The sequence below is a fragment of the Nerophis ophidion genome, linkage group LG08, assembly GCF_033978795.1.
Source record: "Nerophis ophidion isolate RoL-2023_Sa linkage group LG08, RoL_Noph_v1.0, whole genome shotgun sequence".
NCBI lineage: Eukaryota > Metazoa > Chordata > Actinopteri > Syngnathiformes > Syngnathidae > Nerophis > Nerophis ophidion.
In genome coordinates this window covers 63,171,497-63,193,710 of record NC_084618.1, presented here as the reverse complement: position 1 = coordinate 63,193,710, position 22,214 = coordinate 63,171,497, and the positions used below count along the sequence as shown (strand labels likewise).

Below are 22,214 nucleotides of genomic sequence, written 5' to 3'. Positions count from 1 at the left end.
TGTTTTTTATTCTTGTTTGGTGTGGGTTCACAGAGTGTGGCGCATATTAGGAAGAGTGTTAAAGTTGTTTTATATCACAACCATCAGTGTGATCTGTATGGCTGTGGAACAAGACCCCTAGTTTACACATAGTAAAAGCAAAATAAAACTCCTCCACCATTTTGAAAATGACGACAGGGGAAGCGTCACTCGTGACGTCACAAATTTGACCCGGCGGTAAAAGTAAGCATGCGCTAATAAATTTGGGGAGCGAGTTTGACCCGGCAGTAGTTCAAGGCAGGGGTGTATTACATGCCCGGCGGCTATTCAAGGAAATACGGTATGTTATTTAGACCACAAGGAAGTGTTTTAAATGTAGATTATCATCATAGGTCCCCTTTAAGTTATTTCACTTAGAGGGGAGTATGTTCATAACCCACAAAGCATTGTGACGAAAAATGTCATAACTCTTCGAAATTGATTTGGTGTGATTTCGACTCCGATTGAGTGGAATTTTCTCCACGGAATCGGATGCTCACAATGCTTGACTTTGGGAGTGTTCTGAGTGAAAATAGCAGCAATCGAAGACAGCATGTCCTTATTTGTTCCTAATTGGAAGTACAGACAAACTAGATATGCAAACATGCTAACCCCTCCTGTCAAGCTGCACATATAAGTCCAAACCTTCAACAGCTATTTCCAGCAATCCAAGAGTCCATTTCCAAATTAGGGTTTGGAGTCTGCCCCCTCGGTAAGCCCTAGTTTGAACCCCCGACCTTAAACCTCAACCCCCAGCTGTTGCCTTACCGCGCGCAGTGCGTACAATCAAAGAGAACAACTGACCCTCTCGCATTAGAGGAGAAGCCCCCGCAGCCACCGAGGAGACACTAAAGGGCCCACGGAATCAAACAGCCAGATGGACATTTTGACACAGAGCTTTAAACTTACTGTCAACAGTGGAATCTAACGCTCAACAGTGGAATCCACTGTGAACAAACGCAGGCCACACAGACTAAACACAGACTCACACCAGTCCTAAACATTTGGTGAGTGAGCCGCCGCCAAAAGCGGGACAATATGCTATTGTCTTCTGTGAGCCTCTCTGCATTACCTGTTTATTGCAGTCTTTTAATTGCAGCACGACTGATGTCCTCTCCCCGTTTTCCCTTTCCACGGCAAGTAAACGTTCCAATTAACCGTCACATCACGCACACGACAGTTATTTTTTTAATTATTTTGTTTTACTTAAGTAAACATCATTGTTCACGTTTTTTTAGCAAAGGAAACATTCCTCCAGTAGCGCTGCGGTTCAGGTTTTAAATAGATCAAAATGTTCCACCCGTTTTTGAGGGAAAATGATCTTTAGCGACCCTTCTTTCCCTTAGCACAGCAATTGTCTCTCACTTTTAAACCGGTCTGTATGCCGTCAACCTCGGAGAAGAAAGGTTATGTTCAATTTCTCTTAAGGAAATTTTTTTCATCATCAAAATTAGGTGAATTTAAGTTACTACTCCCACAGTAATGTTGGGTTATTTAATTTTTGACAGAATGACGAATCCATATGAGTAGAAAGGCACTTGTACTTCCGGTTCAAAGCATCAAACAGCAGGAAACATTGTAAGGGTTCACACAGAAGCACCTGCAGTGCACAAACACTAACACACCATTTCAGTGTATTTGCTTATGTTTTATGAAAACTATTAGTATTGTAGCCGTCAGCAAAAAAAAACATTAAATAGTTGAGCTGCAGGATTCAAAGCGTAGGAAAAAAGTTGTGGCTTATAGTCCGGAATTGACGGTACAGTACTTCTCAATAGACTATACCAGGCCTATTTAACTGGCAGCCCTAAGCTTTCATTTGGCCCGCCGCACATCACCCAAATAGGCTCAATGAAACCTTGGGTCGCTCGACGATGCAGTACTCCTGCCACCCCACAGGGGGAAATAGCGAGGCATATGTGTCATAGTGAAGCAGCAGTGGGGTAAGGAGAAGACTTCATTCAACTCTGAAGCAAATCAAAATACATTTAAAAAATCTGGCTTTTAACAAAGACTGGATAACAAAGAATGAATGTTCATCCCTGAGAAAGTGCTCGAGTCATTGTTTCTTTTTGGACCTTTTAAGTGCGGACACTGTTCCAAATAAGCAGCGGTTAAATCCACACGTGTGAGCTTCATCACGAAACTTGGTCAAACCTTTGTAAGTAGATATTGTGCATACATATATTTAGTTTGTGTTGTATTGAAATTTCTAACTTTGTAATATATTTTGTATTCATGGCTTGTTTCATACATGTTAAACTATTTTTTTTCAGTAGAAGGCAATAACGCTACACTTTAGGATTAATTGTAATGAGTCACATTCATTGTGTGCAATTTTTGATGTGGATGTTGTTTATTGTCTGTATGTGTAAACATCTGCAGTTTATTTTATGAATGTATCAACACTAAAACCTAATTTATTTATGTAAAATACATGATGGACATTATTAATGTAAAATACATGACAGACTTTATACTGTTGTAATGTTTATTGTATGTTTATATTTTTTGTCTTACACACTAAAATGAAGGAAGAAGTGTGAAGAAATAAACATAGGGAAGGAAAAAAAATCAAAAGAATGATCATCAAAACGTCTGTTTCTTCATGCTGTTAACTATCTGTCTGGCTGCACACGCTGGAAACGAGTAGCGAGTGCAGAATGATTAATTTATTGACAGTTCAGTGTGAAAGCCGATGTATTTACTTTGCACTCTCAAAGGAATATAACCTGCGGAGGCACTTTCGATGTCCGGCCCATGAGCCTTTGGGCTTTTGAAACTGTGGCCCTCTTTATTATTTAGTTGAATAGCCCTGGACTATACTAATAATCTTAGATATACTCTACTTTAGTCGGTGTGGAACATCTACTATCCACTGAAAATGAGTCAAAGCATGGCAATTATTGTCTAAATAGCCAGCAATGTAAGAGAGCAGCGAGATGATTAGACTGCATGAGTGCTGCCAGCACTGGGGAGCTGCGGTTCATAAATGTCGATGTTCTGAAACCAAATGTTGTGAGTTTGGAGTCCATGGTATTATTTTAATGTTTCACAAGATGTGTGTTTCTTTCTGGTGTCTTAGTCGTGAGTCTGGAGGGCAGAGCGGTCCACCTGGCCACCTTGGTGCAGGAGGCCGAGCAGCGAGTGGCCGAGCTTCAGACCCAAGTCAGCGGCGAGGGTCCCGGCGAGCGTGAGGCATCGGACCGGGAGAGGCAGCTCACGGGCTGGGAATGGCGTCTGCGGCTCTTCAGACGCATGCAGACAGGCTTTGAGCACGCAAGTAAGGTTCCAGCGGGGCTTTGATGACGGCTACAAAGGATTTGGGGGAACCTCCGCGGAACCTCTGAAGGAGCCGGTTTTCATTTTTCTGCTCCTTTTCTGGGCTGCTATTCTGTCTGGGCCAACTTAATGACTTCCACACTCGGAGTGTGTGTGCTTGTATGTTTGTGTTAATTTTTATGGGCACTTCATGACACATTTAGTGGCTGGGGAGACAGCCACCCCGCAAAAACAGACACTCACACGCACACCCGCCCCTGACGCCCAACCAATCCTGAAGCTTTGATGTGTTTTTTTTTTTTCGTGGGAAGAAATGAAAATAATAATAATCGCTGCACGTTCAAATGTTTTCTTATCTTCGCTACGTCTGTGTGGCCTCACACGCTGCGTCGCTGTTGTTTCCGTGCAGTAGTGACAGTAAATTGCTTCAATTTCACACGAGAGTGAGCCCCTCATTGTGCAACTGAGCAAATGATGTCATTAAAACGATCCCAGAGAGCGCTCCGTTGATATGCATGTCAGAGAGCACTCTGTCAGATCTGGCTCTTACTGTTGTGTGTTTTATCGCTTTGTGTTTCTCCACCCAGACCCTCCAGACGCTCCCGTTGCAGTGCACTTGTCTGTCAGCAGCAGCACCAGTCTAAGGGTGGATTTCCAGGAACCTCCGTGTGTCAGTTCGGCTGTGGTCACCAAATACAAAGGTCACATGGACCCAGCGTCGCCCTCGCATCTCCCCCAAAAGCCTTCTGCAGTAGTGTCAACCGGCAGTGTTGTTTTTGTGTGTGTTTGCAGTGAGCTGGAGCTCAACGGCGTCCTTTAGCTGTGTGCTGGGGGAGGTGATGGTTGAGGACACCAGTCTGCTGCAGCACAACATCACTGGACTCACATCTGTAAGTCGTTAGTGGCTGTAATTGGTTTTTAGTGATCGTGCTACTACCAACATACTGTGGTACACCTTCAAAGGGGCCCCATCATGCAAAATGTACTTTTTTTTCGTATTGGTACCAGCTATTGTGCATTTGGGATCTGCATCAGTCCTAAAAAAGTGTGGAGGCATTGCGGAGATGTTTATATAATGATCTTGCCTTCCTGTCTGCTTCTTCCAAAAGGTCAGTTTGGAATGTGCACAGTTGGTGACATCACCAGTAGGGAACATTGTCAGCGGATTATCGATATACATGTACGATATAAATCTACCCAAACTGCCTTGCCCGCGTCAGACATTTTTAGTTTATGCGCAAGCATTCGTAGTTTAGGCCAGTGGTTCTCAAATGGGGGTACGCGTACCCCTGGGGGTACTTGAAGGTATGCCAAGGGGAACGTGAGATTTTTCAAAAATATTCCAAAAAGAACAACAATTAAAAAATCCTTTATCAATATATTCATTGAATAATACTTCAACAAAATATGAATGTAAGTTCATAAACTGTGAAAAGAAATGCAACAATGCAATATTCCGTGTTGACAGCTAGATTTTTTGTGGACATGTTCCATAAATATTGATGTTAAAGATATCTTTTTTTGTGAAGAAATGTTTAGAATTAAGTTGATGAATCCAGATGGATCTCTATTACAATCCCCAAAGAGGGCACTTTAAGTTGATGATTACTTCTATGTGTAGAAATCTTAATTTATAATTGAATCACTTGTTTATTTTTCAACAAGTTTTTAGTTATTTTTATATCTTTTTTTTCCAAATAGTTCAAGAAATACCACTACAAATGAGCAATATTTTGCACTATTATACATAGTGCTTTATTTGACTTCTTTCTCTCTTTTATTTCAACCAAAAATGCTTTGCTCTGATTAAGGTGTACTTGAATTATAAGAATGTTCACAGGGGGTACATCACTGAAAAAAAGTTGAGAACCACTGTTCTATAGTATTTATAATAACCGTCGAGAAGGTCACAACACCAGAAGTAAACTGTCAGAGGAGGCGTGGCTACAGGATAGAGTTGCCAAATAATCAATTCATGGTACATTTTCACATGAACTCATGACGCCTGCTAGTAGTAACTATACTGAATAGAGTGGTCCTATCGAGAGGTCGCGGGGGGTGCTGGAGCCTATCTCAGCTGCATTTGGGCGGAAGGCGTGGTACACCCTGGACAAGTCAAGTCGCCCCTCATCGCAGGGCCAACACAGATAGAAAAACCTCTATTCATACTCACATTCACACACTAGGGCCAATTTAGTCTTATCTATAGTAATATATTGCAATCCCATTATTCAGGCCTCAATAATGAAGATTGATTGATTGATTGAAACTTTTATTAGTAGATTGCACTGTACAGTACATATTCCGTACAATTGACCACTAAATTGTAACACCCAAATATGTTTTTCAACTTGTTTAATTCGGGGTCCACGTTAACCAATTAATGGTAATAAAGACTACTTCACATGAGTTCCAAATTACTTTGTTACAAGCAGTTTGTCTGGATATTCACCAGAGTAACCATCTTCAGATTTCTGTCAGAAGTGGGATTCCAACCCACGCCTCGTTAGAGACTGCAACCTAAATACAGCGCCTTCAACCGCTGGGCCATCCTGACCTAAATGATGCACATCCCAAGTTGAAGTGTATTATAAGACCATGCCACTTGGTTCCTAACCTATCTTTTAAACCTTTGCCAAAAATCTGCCCCTAAGAATGGGGCCCCCCGTGAATCTCTGGGCCCTACGCACAGCTCGTGGTCAGTGTTGTGCGATACAAAGAAACATAGACTTCTCCAGCTGCTGGTGCCAAGCTGATAATTTAGTGTCCATCAAGCCATATTATTTACACACAAACAACAGTTCATTATTGGCCGCTGGAGTCGCAGCTCACGACCGCTTGAGGTGAGAGACTTATGACCTGGCAGGACAACACCCCAGTTGCCCAGTTTGTTAGCGTTCCAAATGGCTCCTGACCACTGAGCAGCAACAGTTGCCAAACATGTTCAAAAAGAGCAGCTTGGTAGCCTGCCACCTGATTTATGTTTCGGGTAGACTAATGAACAAATCCTGGGGGTTTGTTGTCTTGAAAACCCCGCTGCCTTCCCCCTAAGCTCACTCTTGTCACATGGCAAGGGGTCAAGGCAAGGTCGGGAAAGTGTCGGCAGCTCCGTGATTGATCCGGCTGAGAAAGGGAAGACACAGGTCTGCTGTCGGCACACTGGGCACGGACACAGTCGGAACTTCTTGACGGACCCCTCTGCCCTCTACAGACACTCAGATGCTCCATTTTCTTAGACTTTTATAGGATTTTACACAAAAAATAACAATGCTCTTCTATTCTTAGGTAGGTTTGTGGATATGTTTATATTATTTTGGAGTACAATCATTAGCAATTCAGTCGTAATAAACTTATGCTGAATATTGCCTTTTTGAGATGAAATACAGGATTTTAAGCAGTTATATAGCCAAGTATGTTTGAGTATGTGTACACACTGCAAAAACGTGCACTTTAACGCCCCAAATTAATGTCAGAAATACTTTAAAAGGGTCATGTCAGGATTTTTTTTTCTACACATATTACACTTCTCGTCGGTTCTTCGGTGAAAAATTTGCAAAGATTTTGTTTTACAGACCTATTTCCAAGTCACAAGGTGGAGTTGTTAGATGAACCTCTTCTCACCGATGAGCCGTTGCCTCCGCGCGCCAGCGTTTTTTGTAGTTTATTTTTATTTTTTTAGCTTTCTTGCTTTTATTGTTCACTATGGACATTGGTGACCGCCACCAGCCGTTTGTTTCGAGTGACTTTTGCCACAACACAACATCCAGCTCAGCACGGTTTGTTGTTGGCACGAAGGAAGGAGGCGGTGCGGGCGAACAAAAGCGGGGAAGCAAGCCTGGTTGACGTACACATCTGGAACTATACAAGCTGGCTGAGGTAAAGGTCTACCCAGTCTAACTTTCTAATGCTAGATCCTGGACGTATACATGTGTATATTGACTAGGAGTGTGGGAAAAAATCGATTCGAATACGAATCGAATTGTTTACGTTGTGCGATTCAGAATCGATTCTCATTTTTAAAAAATTTTTTTTTTTTTAAATTGTATTTATTTATTTTTTTATTTAATTATTTATGTATTTATTTTATCAATCCAACAAACCACTACACAGCAATACCATAACAATGGAATCCAATTCCAAAACCAAACCTGACCCAGCCACACTCAGAACTGCAATAAACAGAGCAATTTAGAGGAGACACAAACACGACACAGAACAAACTAAAAGCAATGAAACAAAAATGAATATTATCAACAACAGTATCAATATTAATTATAATTTCAGCATAGCAGTGATTAAAAATCCCTCACTGACATTATCATTAGACATTTATAAAAATAATAAAAAAGAACAATAGTGTCCCAGTGGCTTACACTTGCATCGCATCTCATAAGCTTGACAACACACTGTGTCCAATGTTTTCACAAAGATAAAATAAGTCATGTTTTCGGTTCGTTTAATAGTTAAAACAAATTTACATTATTGCAATCAGTTGATAAAACATTGTCCTTTACAATTATAAAAGCTTTTGTTTAAACAAATCTACTACTGGGGTAGATCCTGCTGAAATCCTGTCTACTGAATGAATACAGAATCGTTTTGAATCGGAAAAATATCGTTTTTGAATCGAGAATCGAATCGTATCGAAAAAAATCGATATATTATCGAATCGTGACCCCAAGAATCGATATTGAGCCGAATCGTGGGACACCCAAAGATTCACAGCCCTAATATTGACAATAAAAAGTTTGTATATTCCATACTTACCAACCCTCCCAAATTTTCCGGGAGACTCCTGAGTTTCAGTGCCTCTCCCGAAAATCTCCCGGGACAACCATTCTCCCGAATTTCGACCGATTTCCAGCCGGACCTGAGTGCGCACAGCCTGTCGTCTCGTCCACTTTTCCTCCATATAAACAGTGTGCCGGCCCAGTCACGTTATAACATCTACGGCTTTTGGAGCTCAGTGCGCAACTGCACACACAACAAGAAAGAGACTATTATTTATGACTCCGTTATCCATAGGTTTATCTATAACCCATAAAATAGGCAGGCACGGAGCTATTTCTCAGCGTGTTTATTCCAGCCGGCACGTTAATACACTGACACACAACATCCGGAATCCCATCATGAATTGCTTCAAAACTACGGCAAGTAGTAATGTCCAGAAAAATAAAGTGACAGAGATTAGAACGAGGATGGACCATTCAACCCTAAACTCACTCCTTTCCTGCAAATTAAATGTCACAGATGCTGTCCATACCTATGCTCCTTCAAAGGCTTTACTACTGGCTGCAAAGCATTGCACTTTCTAATACAACAATGAATAGAGAGGAGTGTTATGTATGTGTATATGTGTAAATAAATGAACACTGAAATCCTAGTATTTCTTATATATGTATATATATATATTAAAGAAATATTTGAATCTCAGTGAATTCTAGCAATAAATATACTCCTCCCCATTAACCCCGCCCCGCCCTGCTCACCACAACCCCGCCCACATCCCCCCCAATCTCCCGAATTCGGAGGTCTCAAAGTTGGCAAGTATGGTATACTCTATATCTTTAAAAAATAACTCTGCTGCTTCGAGTTGTAAACAATTAGATACTCGAAGCGATAAGGTACGCTATGAGCTACATCAGATACGTAATAATGGATTATATAATTTACTCATCTATTGCCACACACAGTCGGCACAAATCCAATTAAAAGTATTTTTTATTATAATCACTCTTTGTTTTGCCAGAGGATGATGATGCTATTTTCTTAGAGTAGAAGGCTAAGCTAGCTACACAACAATTCGAGTCAACATTGCTAACGAATCATTCACACATTTTTAACCTAGTGGTATTACTTACTCACAGTATGACTCTTGAAAAATTCACATCGATGTTAAAAAGCCACAACTTGGTGACTGAAGAGCTGTGGGTTCATGACCCTCGGTCGACTTGTTGCTCTTTTTTGGTATTTTTTTCTCTAACACCTCAAATGAAGACAAATCAGCATTGCTCTTTTGCTGATATTGCAGCTTTAAATGTTGTCCTGTCCTTCCAGGGGAACCCCTACTACGTCCAGGTGTCCGCCTACAACATGAAGGGCTGGGGGCCCGCATTGGCCTCGACCCCAGCCTGCGCTGCTCCTTCCAGTAAGTCTCTATTTTACAACAAGAAGTAGTTTTCCCCAACACATCCAGCTGCTGGTGTGTCATGGCTTTCCCACACTTTCCCCTCCGCCGACCTACCATTCACACGTCATGCCCTACGTCGCTTTGACATCACCAGCATTTGGGGGAGACAGCTGGAGCGTCCTCGGGCCCCCGACGTCAGCGAGTGTAACCGTAGCCGGTGTTTGGCGCTGGCCGACAAAAGAAGCCACTCGAGTTCAGCCAAGAAGTTTAATTGTGAAGTCATGTGCAACAACAGCTGAGCTGTGGAGGACGCCACGGTGTTGGCTTTTTTTTTTTTTTCTCCTGTGGCACCCTTTAACACATCTGGGGGACATGTTTTTCAAGCAAGCTTTCCCTCGCTCCCCCCGTACTGTCCACCTTCCTCCCGCTCTCCGAGCTAATTTCGATGTTGCGTGTTTGTGTTTTCCATTTAGGCCTACCACTGGAAATATTTGCATGTCTGTGCTGTAGCGAGCGGCGCGGGCCCCAACAGTGGGGGCCTTATACCGGGCGTTGACGCCCATTAAAGGGCCCGCTTGTCCTGTCTGGACAGGCACCTTTTCCGGGAATAGAGCTCACCGTGTTTTAGCCCCGCTCGCCCTCCGGGGGGCTCCAGGAGTGGGAGTTGGGGCCGAGGGTGGCGCGTGATGGTACGAGAGAGAGAGAGACAGAGAGCGAGAGAGAGAGAGAGGGAGGTGGGTTTATCGCTGACACATCCTTCTGGGAGCGAGCGAAGGGATGCAAAGAGGGGCAAGCAGTCCTGAACGATCACTTTCTGTGGAGGGAACGAGGGAGGGGGGAATGCAAGCAGAAAGAGTGTCTGTGTGATTTCTAATGCAGTTCTAGATAGTGAATAGATTTTCAGTATTCTTTTAATGGAACGTACAGACTTGTCATTGATGCAATGCTAAATGTCCCTTTACTGCTTGTGTTTTTATTGCTTCGGGAGGCAAAAGTGTGCTGTGTTATGTTCCAGTCATGGTGCCTGCGTAGGCTCCTAATATACAACCCCTATCTGTTTGAGGAGCAGCTAATATGGTGGGGGGCCTGAGCAGCTTTTAGCCTCCAAACCTACCTCTTCTCTGTGAATTGTGTCAAATTTCTTACAATGAGGTTCTACTAGGGCTGTACGGTATACTGGTATAAGTATAGTACCGCGATACAAATTAATAATTTTCGGTACGATACCGTGTCTGAAACGTACCGGTCCCGAACCCCCCTGCGCCCACGTCGAAGTCACGTCGTGTCATTGCTGGTTTTACGAGCAGAGGACCATGTTCGGTGGCACACACACAGAGTACTTACAAGCAGACAGTGTTTTTTTTTTGGATTGATTTATTGATTGATTGAAACTTTTATTAGTAGATTGCACAGTTCAGTACATATTCCACACTATTGACCACTAAATGGTAAGACTCGAATAAGTTTTTAAAGGCCTACTGAAATGAGATTTTCTTATTTAAACGGGGATAGCATTCTATGTGTCATACTTGATCATTTCGCAATATTGCCATATTTTTGCTGAAAGGATTTAGTAGAGAACATCCACGATAAAGTTTGGATTTGTCGGTGTAAAGAGAAAAGCCCTGCCTCTACCGGAAGTCGCAGACGATGACGTCGCAAATGTGGGGGCTCCTTACATATTCACATTGTTTTTAATGGGCCTCCAACAAAAAGTGCTATTCGGACCGAGAAAACGACAATCTCCCCATTAATTTGAGCGAGGATGAAAGATTCGTCTTTGAGGATATTGATAGCGACCGACTAGAAAAAAAAAAAAAGTTTAAAAAAAAAAAAACACGATTGCATTGGAACGGATTCCGATGTTTTTAGACCCATTTACTAGGATCATTCTGGGAAATCCCTTATCTTTCTATTGTGTTGCTAGTATTTTAGTGAGTTTAATAGTACCTGATGGTCGGAAGGGTGTCTTCACGGGTGTGTCTCAGGGGAGTCGACGGCAGCTATGGACGGGGCAAGCTCAGCTTTTCCCCGGTAAGAAGCGACTTTTTAACCACAATTTTCTCACCGAAAACCGCTGGTTGACATTTGGTCTGGATTCATGTTCGCTTGACCGCGCTCTGATCCATAGTAAATGTTCACCTTCGGGAATTTTAAACAAGGAATAACCGTGTGTTTGTGTGGCTAAAGGCTACAGCTTCCCAACTCCATCTTTCTACTTTGACTTCTCCAAAATAATTTAACAAATTGCAAAAGATTCAGCAACACAGATCTCCAAAATACTGTGTAATTATGCCATTAAAGCAGACGACTTTTAGCTGTGTGTGTGCGTAGCGCTCGTACTTCCTAAAAACCTGTGACATCTTGCGTACACGTCATCATTGCACGACGTTTTCAAGACGAAACTCCCGGGAAATTTAAATATGTAATTTAGTAAATTAAAAAAGCCGTATTGGCATGTGTTGCAATGTTAATATTTCATCATTGATATATAAACTATCAAACTGCGTGGTGGGTAGTAGTGGGTTTCAGTAGGCCTTTAAACTTGTTAAAGTCGGGGTCCACGTTAGACGTGTAGACAGAAAAGGGAGAAAGGACGCATTTTGGCTGAAAAACTAACGATAAATGTGAGGTTATAACACTGCAACGCCCTCAGGAAGAGGTGCTTTAAGACATGGCTAGCTAGCTAGCGGCTAACGTCCATCCGCCGTCTGCAGTGTTTTAGCTACTTCTTAATCACTAATCATGGTCTCCATGGCGACAAATAAGGTAAGTTTCTTACAAGTAACATCCCTGCAGGACGAGGAATAGCTAAACATGCGTCACTGCTCACCGGCGTCAAAATGTAAACAAACTACTAGTGTGTTATTTTTCCAACAAATACCCAACATGGCGGTGATGTCATTAACCATAAATTGTCTGATTTACTTATACGGTTTAATGCGCACTCAACAGTACAAAACATCCACTGTAACTTTGTTTTTTTTTTGTCTGTGCACACATTTAGGAAACTAACAAAACCATGTGTGTAAAAATTGTGCGACGGAATTTTTTTGTTTTTGTTTTCTCACGCCGCCTTTGACACCTTATCATGCCCGCCCCGCTATATAAGAAGTGCTGGTCTAATGGTTACAAAGCTTTTAAAGATATTTGCTTTTCATGTAATCGAGCATGTCTTAGCACAACCAATAGGGGGTGTCACACACGCCATTTACACTCATGTGAAAAAATTAACCCCCCCCCCCCACCACCACCTCAGAACACACTTTTACAACATGATAAAGCGGTGTAATGTTAGCTTTACACAGGAACCTCTGTGGAACAAAAAATGCTCATCCATCTTCGTGGCAGCTGCGTCCTTGAGGCGATGGGAATTTCTGTGCAAATACAAAGACTTGAATGTAACACCTGATATGATATACCTTTAATAACTCAAGTACAGGATCAAAGTCTGTGTACGACATGTTCTCCGTGTAGATAATGGCTGTGAGCATAATACAGAGTGATGTTGCGTTATAATGCAACACTGGATTGTGGAAATATGAGGACGGCGATCGAAGGTAGAGATAATGGACTGTATCACGGATCCATCTGGGAAAACAAGGCGAGAGAAACCGTTTGGAGCAGACCTGGGAAAATTAAGGGCCGGGGGCCACATGCGGCCCGTTAAGCTTTTCAATCTGGCCCGCCGGACATTCCGAAATATATTTTTCAGATCTTTAAGATGGAAACTGTAGCTGCCATTATGATGTGGAGTTATGTTTTTACATGACCATAAGTCTTGAACTATACAACATATTTCAATGGTTGATATCTGCGCTTTTGCATGATATTTTAGTGACTAGTGTTGTCCTGATACGAATATTATTTTGATACTTTTCGGTACTTTTCGCTACTTTTCTAAATAAAAGGGACTAGAAAAAATTAAATTATTGGCTTTATTTTAACAAAAAGTCTTAGGGTGTGGCGGACCGATACTTTTCAGAGGCGGTATGATACCGAGTATGATTAATTTGTATCGCGGTACTATATTATTATCCGTATACTGTACAACCCTACTAGTTACTATGGTAATCTACGTCACAGTAGGTCAGACGAGGCACCAAGCAGTGTGGTTGGGGAGCGTTTTCCACAGAGTGTTTCCAGAGCGGCCAGCCTGAAATGTGGGTGTCAGGGACAGACGCGGGAGGAGATTTTTACAAGAAAATTCTAAAGCTTAGTGTTATATCACACATATCAGATTGTAGATGTTTTTTGTTTTCTTACCCGTCCCATTTTTATTTCGCTGAGTTATTTGCATTTGGCTTGATTGTAAAATATGTCGATTGATAGGTGGTGTGACGTTTATATGTTCTCAATATTCAAGGTTTTATCATTCATTAAAAAAAAAATCCATTCATTTTTAAGGCGGTCTGTCATAACATTTTTTAGCATTCAATCAGAACTTATTGTGAGGTTTTGTATTAGTTCTCCTAAAAATAGATAAACCGCCCCCCAGACACATTTTTTTCTCTAAATGTGGCCCCCGAGTCAGAATAATTTCCCAGGCCTGGTTTGGAGTAAAGGTCGGTCGGGTCTAAAACTTTCATGCAAACTAATGCTGATTGAATGTCATTAATGAGGTTAAAACTGTTGTGTTCATGTTGGAAATCAAGTTTGCGGTGCTCATCACTTTGCTACTCACTTGTGTCCACAGCTATTTTGACAATAATTGCTGTACCTGGACTACTCTCAAGCATTGTTAGGAAAAACGGCTTACTCACGCTGTTAATTTCCCTAGTAACGAGTAATATAATTATTACTAGTTCGTACATTACAACACCATTACCAATGCGTTGGATTGAACGTGGCACGCTACTTTTGATTTGGTTTTATGTCAACAACACATCGTCAGAACCACAACAATTTCAATGCAGGAAGTAACTTTTTACTAATGAAAGCAACAACCAGCACCACACTCAAATGAACTTGATATTTAAATAGAAAAAGGCAACATCACACAGCAAACTACATGTAGGCCGAGTAGACGCACACACACACATCCACACACACACTCCTACTACTACTAATAATAATAGTCATAATAATAATAATAATACTGAATTAGATTTATATTGCGCTTTTCTATTATTAGATACTCAAAGCGCTCACAGAGAAGTGGGAACCCATGATTCCTTCACACATTGGTGGTGGTAAGCTACATCTGTAGCCACAGCTGCCCTGGGGTAGACTGACGGAAGCGAGGCTGCCAGTTTGCGCCTACGGCCCCTCCGACCACCACCTATCATTCATTCACCAGTGTGAACTGCACCGGGGGCTAGGGTGAAGTGTCCTGCCCAAGGACACAACGGCAGCGATTTGGATGTCAATAGGCGGGGAGCGAACGTGCAACCCTCAGGTTTCTGGCACGGCCGCTCTACCCACTACGCCATGCCGCCCCCACTACTACTACTACTACTACGAGGGAATAATGAACAACACATCAGTGATTGAAGTGACAAGCTTGCAATATTACAAACCCTGTTTGTTGACATGAAGACAAGACAGCACATTCAATCTCATTGTTAATTCTCGCTGACACAATTTAGCAAACTGCCGCTGCTAAGTTAAAATGGTAAAATACTGCTTGTCGTGCGCTTTACCTGACGTCACTTGGCAGCAGTCGCCGCCCTTTAAAGGCACACACTCACACACTCTGCTCTAATGAAACATTTCTCCAATATATATGCCAGATATTTTAGGTTTAGTTTTTTTTGTAAGGCTTTAATCACTTACCCTAGTAATTAGTTACATTATTTAAAGAGTCCTTTCATTACTTTCTTGGTAAAGTAAAAAGTAACTATTATTAATTACTTTTTAAAGTAATTTTCCAAACACTGCATTCAAGTGTCTTCTAGCCTAATAAGCATGTTCAACCTTGCGGAAAAAAAATGTGTTAAAGTACCAATGATTGTCACACACACACTAGGTGTGGCAAAATTATTCTCTGCATTTGACCCATCACCTTGATCACCCCATGGGAAGTGAGGGGAGCAGTGGGCAACAGCGGTGCCGCGCCCAGGAATCATTTATGGTGAGTCAACCCCCAATTCCAACCCTTGATGCTGAGTGCCAAGCAGGGAGGCAGTGGGTCCCATTTGTTTTATAGTCTTTGGTATTGTTGGGAAACTATCAAAAAACATGACTAGGTGTTTGGACTATTTCAACTGTGGGACACGGGTGCAAAAGAACTCACTGTGGAATAAGGGACATAACACACCAGACAAGGCTTCAAAAGACAAAAGATACCCAGGCAAGACGGAGATAATCTCATTGTTGCTCAATGCTATTGTCAAAGTGTTTTCCAGCATATGTTATTCTTGTTCTGAAATTGTCATGTATCCATCAAATCTGCCGTTGAAACTAAGACTATGTAACCAACATTTATAACCAACATATAAGTTGATTGTACATTTGGGGCGGGACATGGATAAGCATTCTTGCTTTTTTCCGTATCCCTTTTCGATTAGTGCCGTTAGCATGTCTGTCAAAATACAAAGAGTGATGAAGTGTTGCTTTACATGTCTGTCTGCCAGACTAAATAAATAAATAAATAAATAATTTTATACATTCATTCAAGTGTACCTTGTTTTTCTACAGTTACTATTATATACGCATTCTGAAATCTTATTTCCATCATCAGGTTGGAGGGACACGGACGGCCGAGCTCCCCGCCAGAGAGGCCAGAAGGAGGTCCTTGACCAGCTGCTTACCCAAATAAAAGATGCCCATCAGAGCTGCATCTGCCACGGTATATATAATAAACCCCTTTGGGTTGATTTATTGGCTGCTAAGAGACTCAGCAGTCACATGAGACGCGCAATGATTTACACGGTTAGTTGAGACCGCAAGGCCTTTAAACCAATCAACTATGGATGAGCTTGTGATTTTTAATCCGCGTCTAGATTTTTTATTATGGCATTAGATTTAACAAGTTGAGTAGGAGCGTAAAACATGAGAGCTGCAAATATTTTTGACCCTGGAGTGGGGGGCGGCTCCTAGCAATGATGTCGCAGTTGGAGCGGACGTCTTCTGTCGTAAAAGTGAGGCCAGCCAGGCTAACGTCATCTCCAACTTAATTAAATCCCGGAAATTTCTTAATTTTGATTTGTCATGTCCAGGAGTGTCCGGGCTTTTTCCCAACGACGGTCACATACAGAAAAATTAAAAGAGGCAGGTTTCGGCGTCTATGAAAGACGCCAATCCATCAAAATCCATGTTTATTCATTGACGCACTCTCAAACTGAACTTACATTTTTGGGACATTTTTTTTCAATCTTAATCTGTAAATTGTGAACATTTTTCATTTGGGTAGTAACAAGTAAAAGTGACATCTATCCAAAATAAATAAATTGTCATGTAAAATGTCACTAATTATACAATAAAATAAATAAATAAACTTACTTTTGGGGCTTAGAGTACCATGACTCAGACGCAAAATTTTTACATTTTTAGGACTAACAAAAATCTAAACAGGAATATATCAACATCCTAACAGTCGGTCTCCCAGTGAGAGCAGACATTGTACAGTAAGTAATGTTTTATGATGTTTGTTGGCTCCCATGAAGTCTGCATTGAGTACTATTCAGTGATGTTGTCGAGGAAAAAGCTTAAAGTCTTCATGCGTTTGTGAATGATCAAAACGATCAAAATATATTACTTTACACAACCTTGATGGAGGTATATGGTGCTGTATTGGCGGAATAAAGCGACTTCCATCATCTCCATTGTAAGCAGACTTTTGCTTATTTACTATTTAGAATGCATAAATAAAGAAAAACAAAAAAGGATTGTGAATAATTGGATAAAATGAAAAAAAAAAGTGCCTTTGCCCTAATTTAAAACAAATATTTTACAATTGATTATATCGTGCTTTTATATATTTTATTTTCTGGGCAGCAGCACGGTGGTTCAGTCCCGGGCTCGGGATCTTTCTGTGTGGAGTTTGCATGTTCTCCCCGTGACTGCGTGGGTTCCCTCCGGGTACTTCGACTTCCTCTCACCTCCAAAGACATGCACCTGGGGATAGGTTGATTGGCAACACTAAATCGGCCTGACTGAATGTGGGTGTGAATGTTGTCTGTCTATCTGTGTTGGCCCTGAGATGAGGTGGCGACTTGTTCAGGGTGTACCCCGCCATCCGCCCGAATGCAGCTGAGATAGGTTCCGGCACCCCCTGCAACCCCAAAAGGGACAAGCGGTAGGAAATGGATGGATTTCCATGGCACCAGTTGGCCACTCTCTCCCCCGTGCTTGGATATTTGCACCAGAATACAGGGTTAGAGGATTTTTCCGTATGGCTTGCATGTCTGGAAAAATTGACTATAAATTATATTTGTAGTCAGTACGCGAGCTATAAGTCTGCCGTTGTAGTAACATGGAAGTTGACGCAAAGTTACAGTACAATGAGCAACTGATGGCGTGGCCTGGCAGGTGCAACACTTCTCGCTTTTTAATCTCATCTCGATGGACATTTGAGAATCAAAAGAAGGAGCCAGGGGGGGTCGGAGCTTCTTTCCACGACTCGACCCTTCCCCTTCCCTCGTGGTGACAAAGTGCAGACGGGCTTCTCCAAACACCGGCGGCTGTAAACGGCTCCCATAAGTGTCAGAAGATGTCCACACTGACTCCGCATTCAGCACTGACGGCCTTGTCCCCGCTCGCAAACACACTCGCCCACTTACTATTGTCCGCGGCGGAGCGCGCCCCACTCAACGGCCGGGACACTCCAGTATAATAGTCGGTATTGAGTTAGCTCGCCGTTATTCATACGGCGGCTGATTGAGCTTGAAAGTTCAGGCACGGTAGCCAAGGTGCCGTGTCCCGGGGTCATGTTTGTTATTCCTGTTAGAGACCAGGATGGAGTCGGGAGGGCATAAATTACACTGACTTACTGCAGCCTCTCACACACACACACACACACACACGCACGCACACACACACACACACACACATTCTTGTATTTGTTACCTTCTTGAGACCTCTGAAAAATGCCTCCCTCTTTAGGACCACCCTTTTTTAGATATATAAAGATTTGCATTCACAACATTAATAATACATACTAACTATGTAAATGAGTTGGAATTTCACATGAAAAAGGTCACAGTTTCACCAAAAAAAATTGAAATTTTGGCAGTATTATAATAAAAGTCGTAATTTTACACAACACAAGTCAAAATGTTACAAGAAAAACTGAACATTTGTGCAATATTATGATAAAAGTTGGAATTTTACTCAAAAACAGTCACAATTTTACAAAAAAAGCTTCAAATTTTGGCAATTGTATAAAGAGTCGTATTTTTACTCGAGAAAAGTCACAATTTTATAAGAAAACTGTAAAATGTTGGCAGTATTATAATAGTAATCCGAACTTCACTTGGCAGAATTCTGACAAAAGTCATCATTTTGCTCAAGAATTTGATTGATTGATTGATTGATACTTTTATTAGTAGATTGCACAGTTCAGTACATATTCCGTACAATTGACCACTAAATGGTAACACCCCAAAAAGTTTTTTAATTTGTTTACGTCGGGATCTACGTTAATGAATTAATGGAAATGTCACTGTTTTACAAGAACAACAAAAAAATGGCAATATTGTGATAAAAGATTTCCCCACCAGGGCTGCGAATGAAATCTCTATTTTTTTGTATTTTGTAATGTGCTTAAGGCCGATGACAAACGAGTCACAGCACTTTGGGCAACACAGCTATAGAAGTTAACTGTTAATTGCCACTATAGTCTTAGTACCGTAGTGTATTTGTTCATCCTATGGTCACATACAGGACGCGGGTTGTCTTACGTCAACACGGAAAGTCGGAAAATCAGCTGTTCACCTGGCGGGCTTTTTCAGGGATGAATAGGGAAGTCATTATTTTGCTTGTTTTATCATATATTGCTGCCTTTGCACCTGTCAACGTTTAGTTTTGCATGCACATTAAATCAACCAAAAGTCCTATTTTATGCAATGTTTTTCTGTATTGGGACCATGATTTGAGTACTAACATGTTTCCTCATATGGAAAGTACTTTTCCTTGTTGATGTCTCAAGAAGGGTTGCAATACAAAAAAACACACACAGACACACACACACATACTGTACATACATTCTTGTATATGTCACCTTCTTGAGACCTCCGAAAAATGCCGACCTCTTTAGGACCACCCTTTCTAGATATATAAAGATTTGTATTTACAACATTAATAATGAATACAAACTATGTAAATGAGTTGGAAAATCACATGAAAAAGGTCACAATTTCAGAAGAAAAACGTGAATTTTGTCCGTTTCATAATAAAAGTCGTAATTTTACTCAACGTACGTGAAAATGTTACAAGAAAAACTGAACATTTGGCCAATATTATGATAAAAGTTGGAATTTTACTCAATAACCGTCGCAATTCTACAAGAAAAGCTTAAAATGGTGGACATTTTATGAAAAAAGTTGTAATTTTACACGACAAAAGTCACAATTTTATAAGAAAACAAGTAAAATGTTGGGAATATCATAAAAACAATCGGAACTTCACCTGGCAGAATTTTGACAAAAGTCATCATATTGATCAAGAAATGTCACTGTTTTACAAGAACAACAAAAAAATGGCAATATTGTGATAAAAGATTTCACCTGTGAATGAAATCTCAATTTTTTGGTATTTTGTAATGTGCTTAAAGCCGATGACAAACGAGTCACAGACCACAGATGGCCATGTGCCGCACTTTGGGCAACCCTGCTATAGAAGCTAACTGTTGATAGCCAATATAGTCTTAGTTTCGTAGTGTATTTTTTCATCCTATGGTCACATATGGGACGCGGGTTGTCTTACGTAGACACCGAAAGCCGGAAAATCAGCTGTTCACCTGGCGGGCTTTTTCAGGGATGAATAGGGAAGTCATTCATTAGCTTGTTCTATCAAATATTGCTGCCTTTGCACCTGTCAATGTTTACTTTTGCATGCACATTAAATCAACCAAAAATCCTGACTTTGGAGCAATGTTCACGGACTCTAGTATTTGGCTCTCTATTAGATGCAATGTTTTTCCATATTGGGACCATGATTTGGGTCCTAACATGTTCCCTCATATGGAAAGTACTTTTCCTTGTTGATGTCTCAAAAAGGGTAACAATACAAGAAAACTCACACAGACACACACACACATACATATATTCTTGTATATGTTACCTTTTTCAGACCTCCGAAAAATTCTGACCTCTTTAGGACCACCCTTTCTAGATATATAAAGATTTGTATCTACAACATTAATAATGTATACAAACTATGTAAATGAGTTGGAAATTCCCATGAAAAAGGTCACACTTTCAGAAGAAAAACTTGTGAATTTTGGCCGTTTCATAATAAAAGTCGTAATTTTACTGAACGTAAGTGAAAATGTTACAAGAAAAACTGAACATTTGGCCAATATTATGATAAAAGTTGGAATTTTACTCAATAACCATCGCAATTCTACAAGAAAAGCTTAAAATGTTGGACATTTTATGAGAAGAGTTGTAATTTTACTCGACAAAAGTCACAATTTTATAAGAAAACAGTAAAATTTTGGCAATATCATAAAAACAATCGGAACTTCACCTGGCAGAATTTTGACAAAAGTCATCATATTGATCAAGAAATGTCACTGTTTTACAAGAACAACAAAAAAATGGCAATATTGTGATAAAAGATTTCACCTGTGAATGAAATCTCAATTTTTTGGTATTTTGTAATGTGCTTAAAGCCGATGACAAACGAGTCACAGACCACAGATGGCCCTGTGCCGCACTTTGGGCAACCCAGCTATAGAAGCTAACTGTTGATAGCCAATATAGTCTTAGTTTCGTAGTGTATTTGTTCATCCTATGGTCACATACAGGACGCGGGTTGTCTTACGTAGACACCGAAAGCCGGAAAATCAGCTGTTCACCTGGCGGGCTTTTTCAGGGATGAATAGGGAAGTCATTCATTAGCTTGTTCTATCATATACTGCTGCCTTTGCACCTGTCAATGTTTACTTTTGCATGCACATTAAATCAACCAAAAATCCTGACTTTGGAGCAATGTTCACGGACTCTAGTATTTGGCTCTCTATTAGATGCAATGTTTTTCCATATTGGGACCATGATTTGGGTCCTAAGATGTTCCCTCATATGGAAAGTACTTTTCCTTGTTGATGTCTCAAAAAGGGTAACAATACAAGAAAACTCACACAGACACACACACATACATATATTCTTGTATATGTTACCTTCTTCAGAACTCCGAAAAATTCTGATTTCTTTAGGACCACCCTTTCTAGATATATAAAGATTTGTATCTACAACATTAATAATGTATACAAACTATGTAAATGAGTTGGAAATTCCCATGAAAAAGGTCACTCTTTCAGAAGAAAAACTTGTGAATTTTGGCCGTTTCATAATAAAAGTCGTAATTTTACTCAACGTAAGTGAAAATGTTACAAGAAAAACTGAACATTTGGCCAATATTATGATAAAAGTTGGAATTTTACTCAATAACCATCGCAATTCTACAAGAAAAGCTTAAAATGTTGGACATTTTATGAGAAGAGTTGTAATTTTACTCGACAAAAGTCACAATTTTATAAGAAAACAGTAAAATTTTGGCAATATCATAAAAACAATCGGAACTTCACCTGGCAGAATTTTGACAAAAGCCAACATATTGCTCAAGAAATGTCACTGTTTTACAAGAACAACAAAAAAAATTGGCAATATTGTGATAAAAG

The 22,214-nt window shown here is 40.7% G+C and overlaps 1 protein-coding gene and 1 non-coding gene across 2 annotated transcripts in view; one reads left to right on the top strand and one right to left on the bottom strand.

Annotated features, from left to right (window-relative positions):
* Window positions 1-22,214, top strand: part of LOC133558156 (ankyrin repeat and fibronectin type-III domain-containing protein 1) — a 150,885-nt gene that overhangs the window by 102,664 nt on the left and 26,007 nt on the right. Inside the window, exons 5-9 of the mRNA XM_061909321.1 lie at window positions 3,104-3,301; window positions 3,888-4,001; window positions 4,093-4,190; window positions 9,358-9,448; window positions 16,113-16,220. Coding sequence (XP_061765305.1) covers window positions 3,104-3,301; window positions 3,888-4,001; window positions 4,093-4,190; window positions 9,358-9,448; window positions 16,113-16,220 — 609 coding nt within the window. The remainder of the gene's footprint in view (window positions 1-3,103; window positions 3,302-3,887; window positions 4,002-4,092; window positions 4,191-9,357; window positions 9,449-16,112; window positions 16,221-22,214) is intronic.
* trnal-uag (transfer RNA leucine (anticodon UAG)) lies at window positions 5,776-5,857 on the bottom strand. Its single transcript has one exon. It is a non-coding gene; the product is annotated as a tRNA-Leu (tRNA).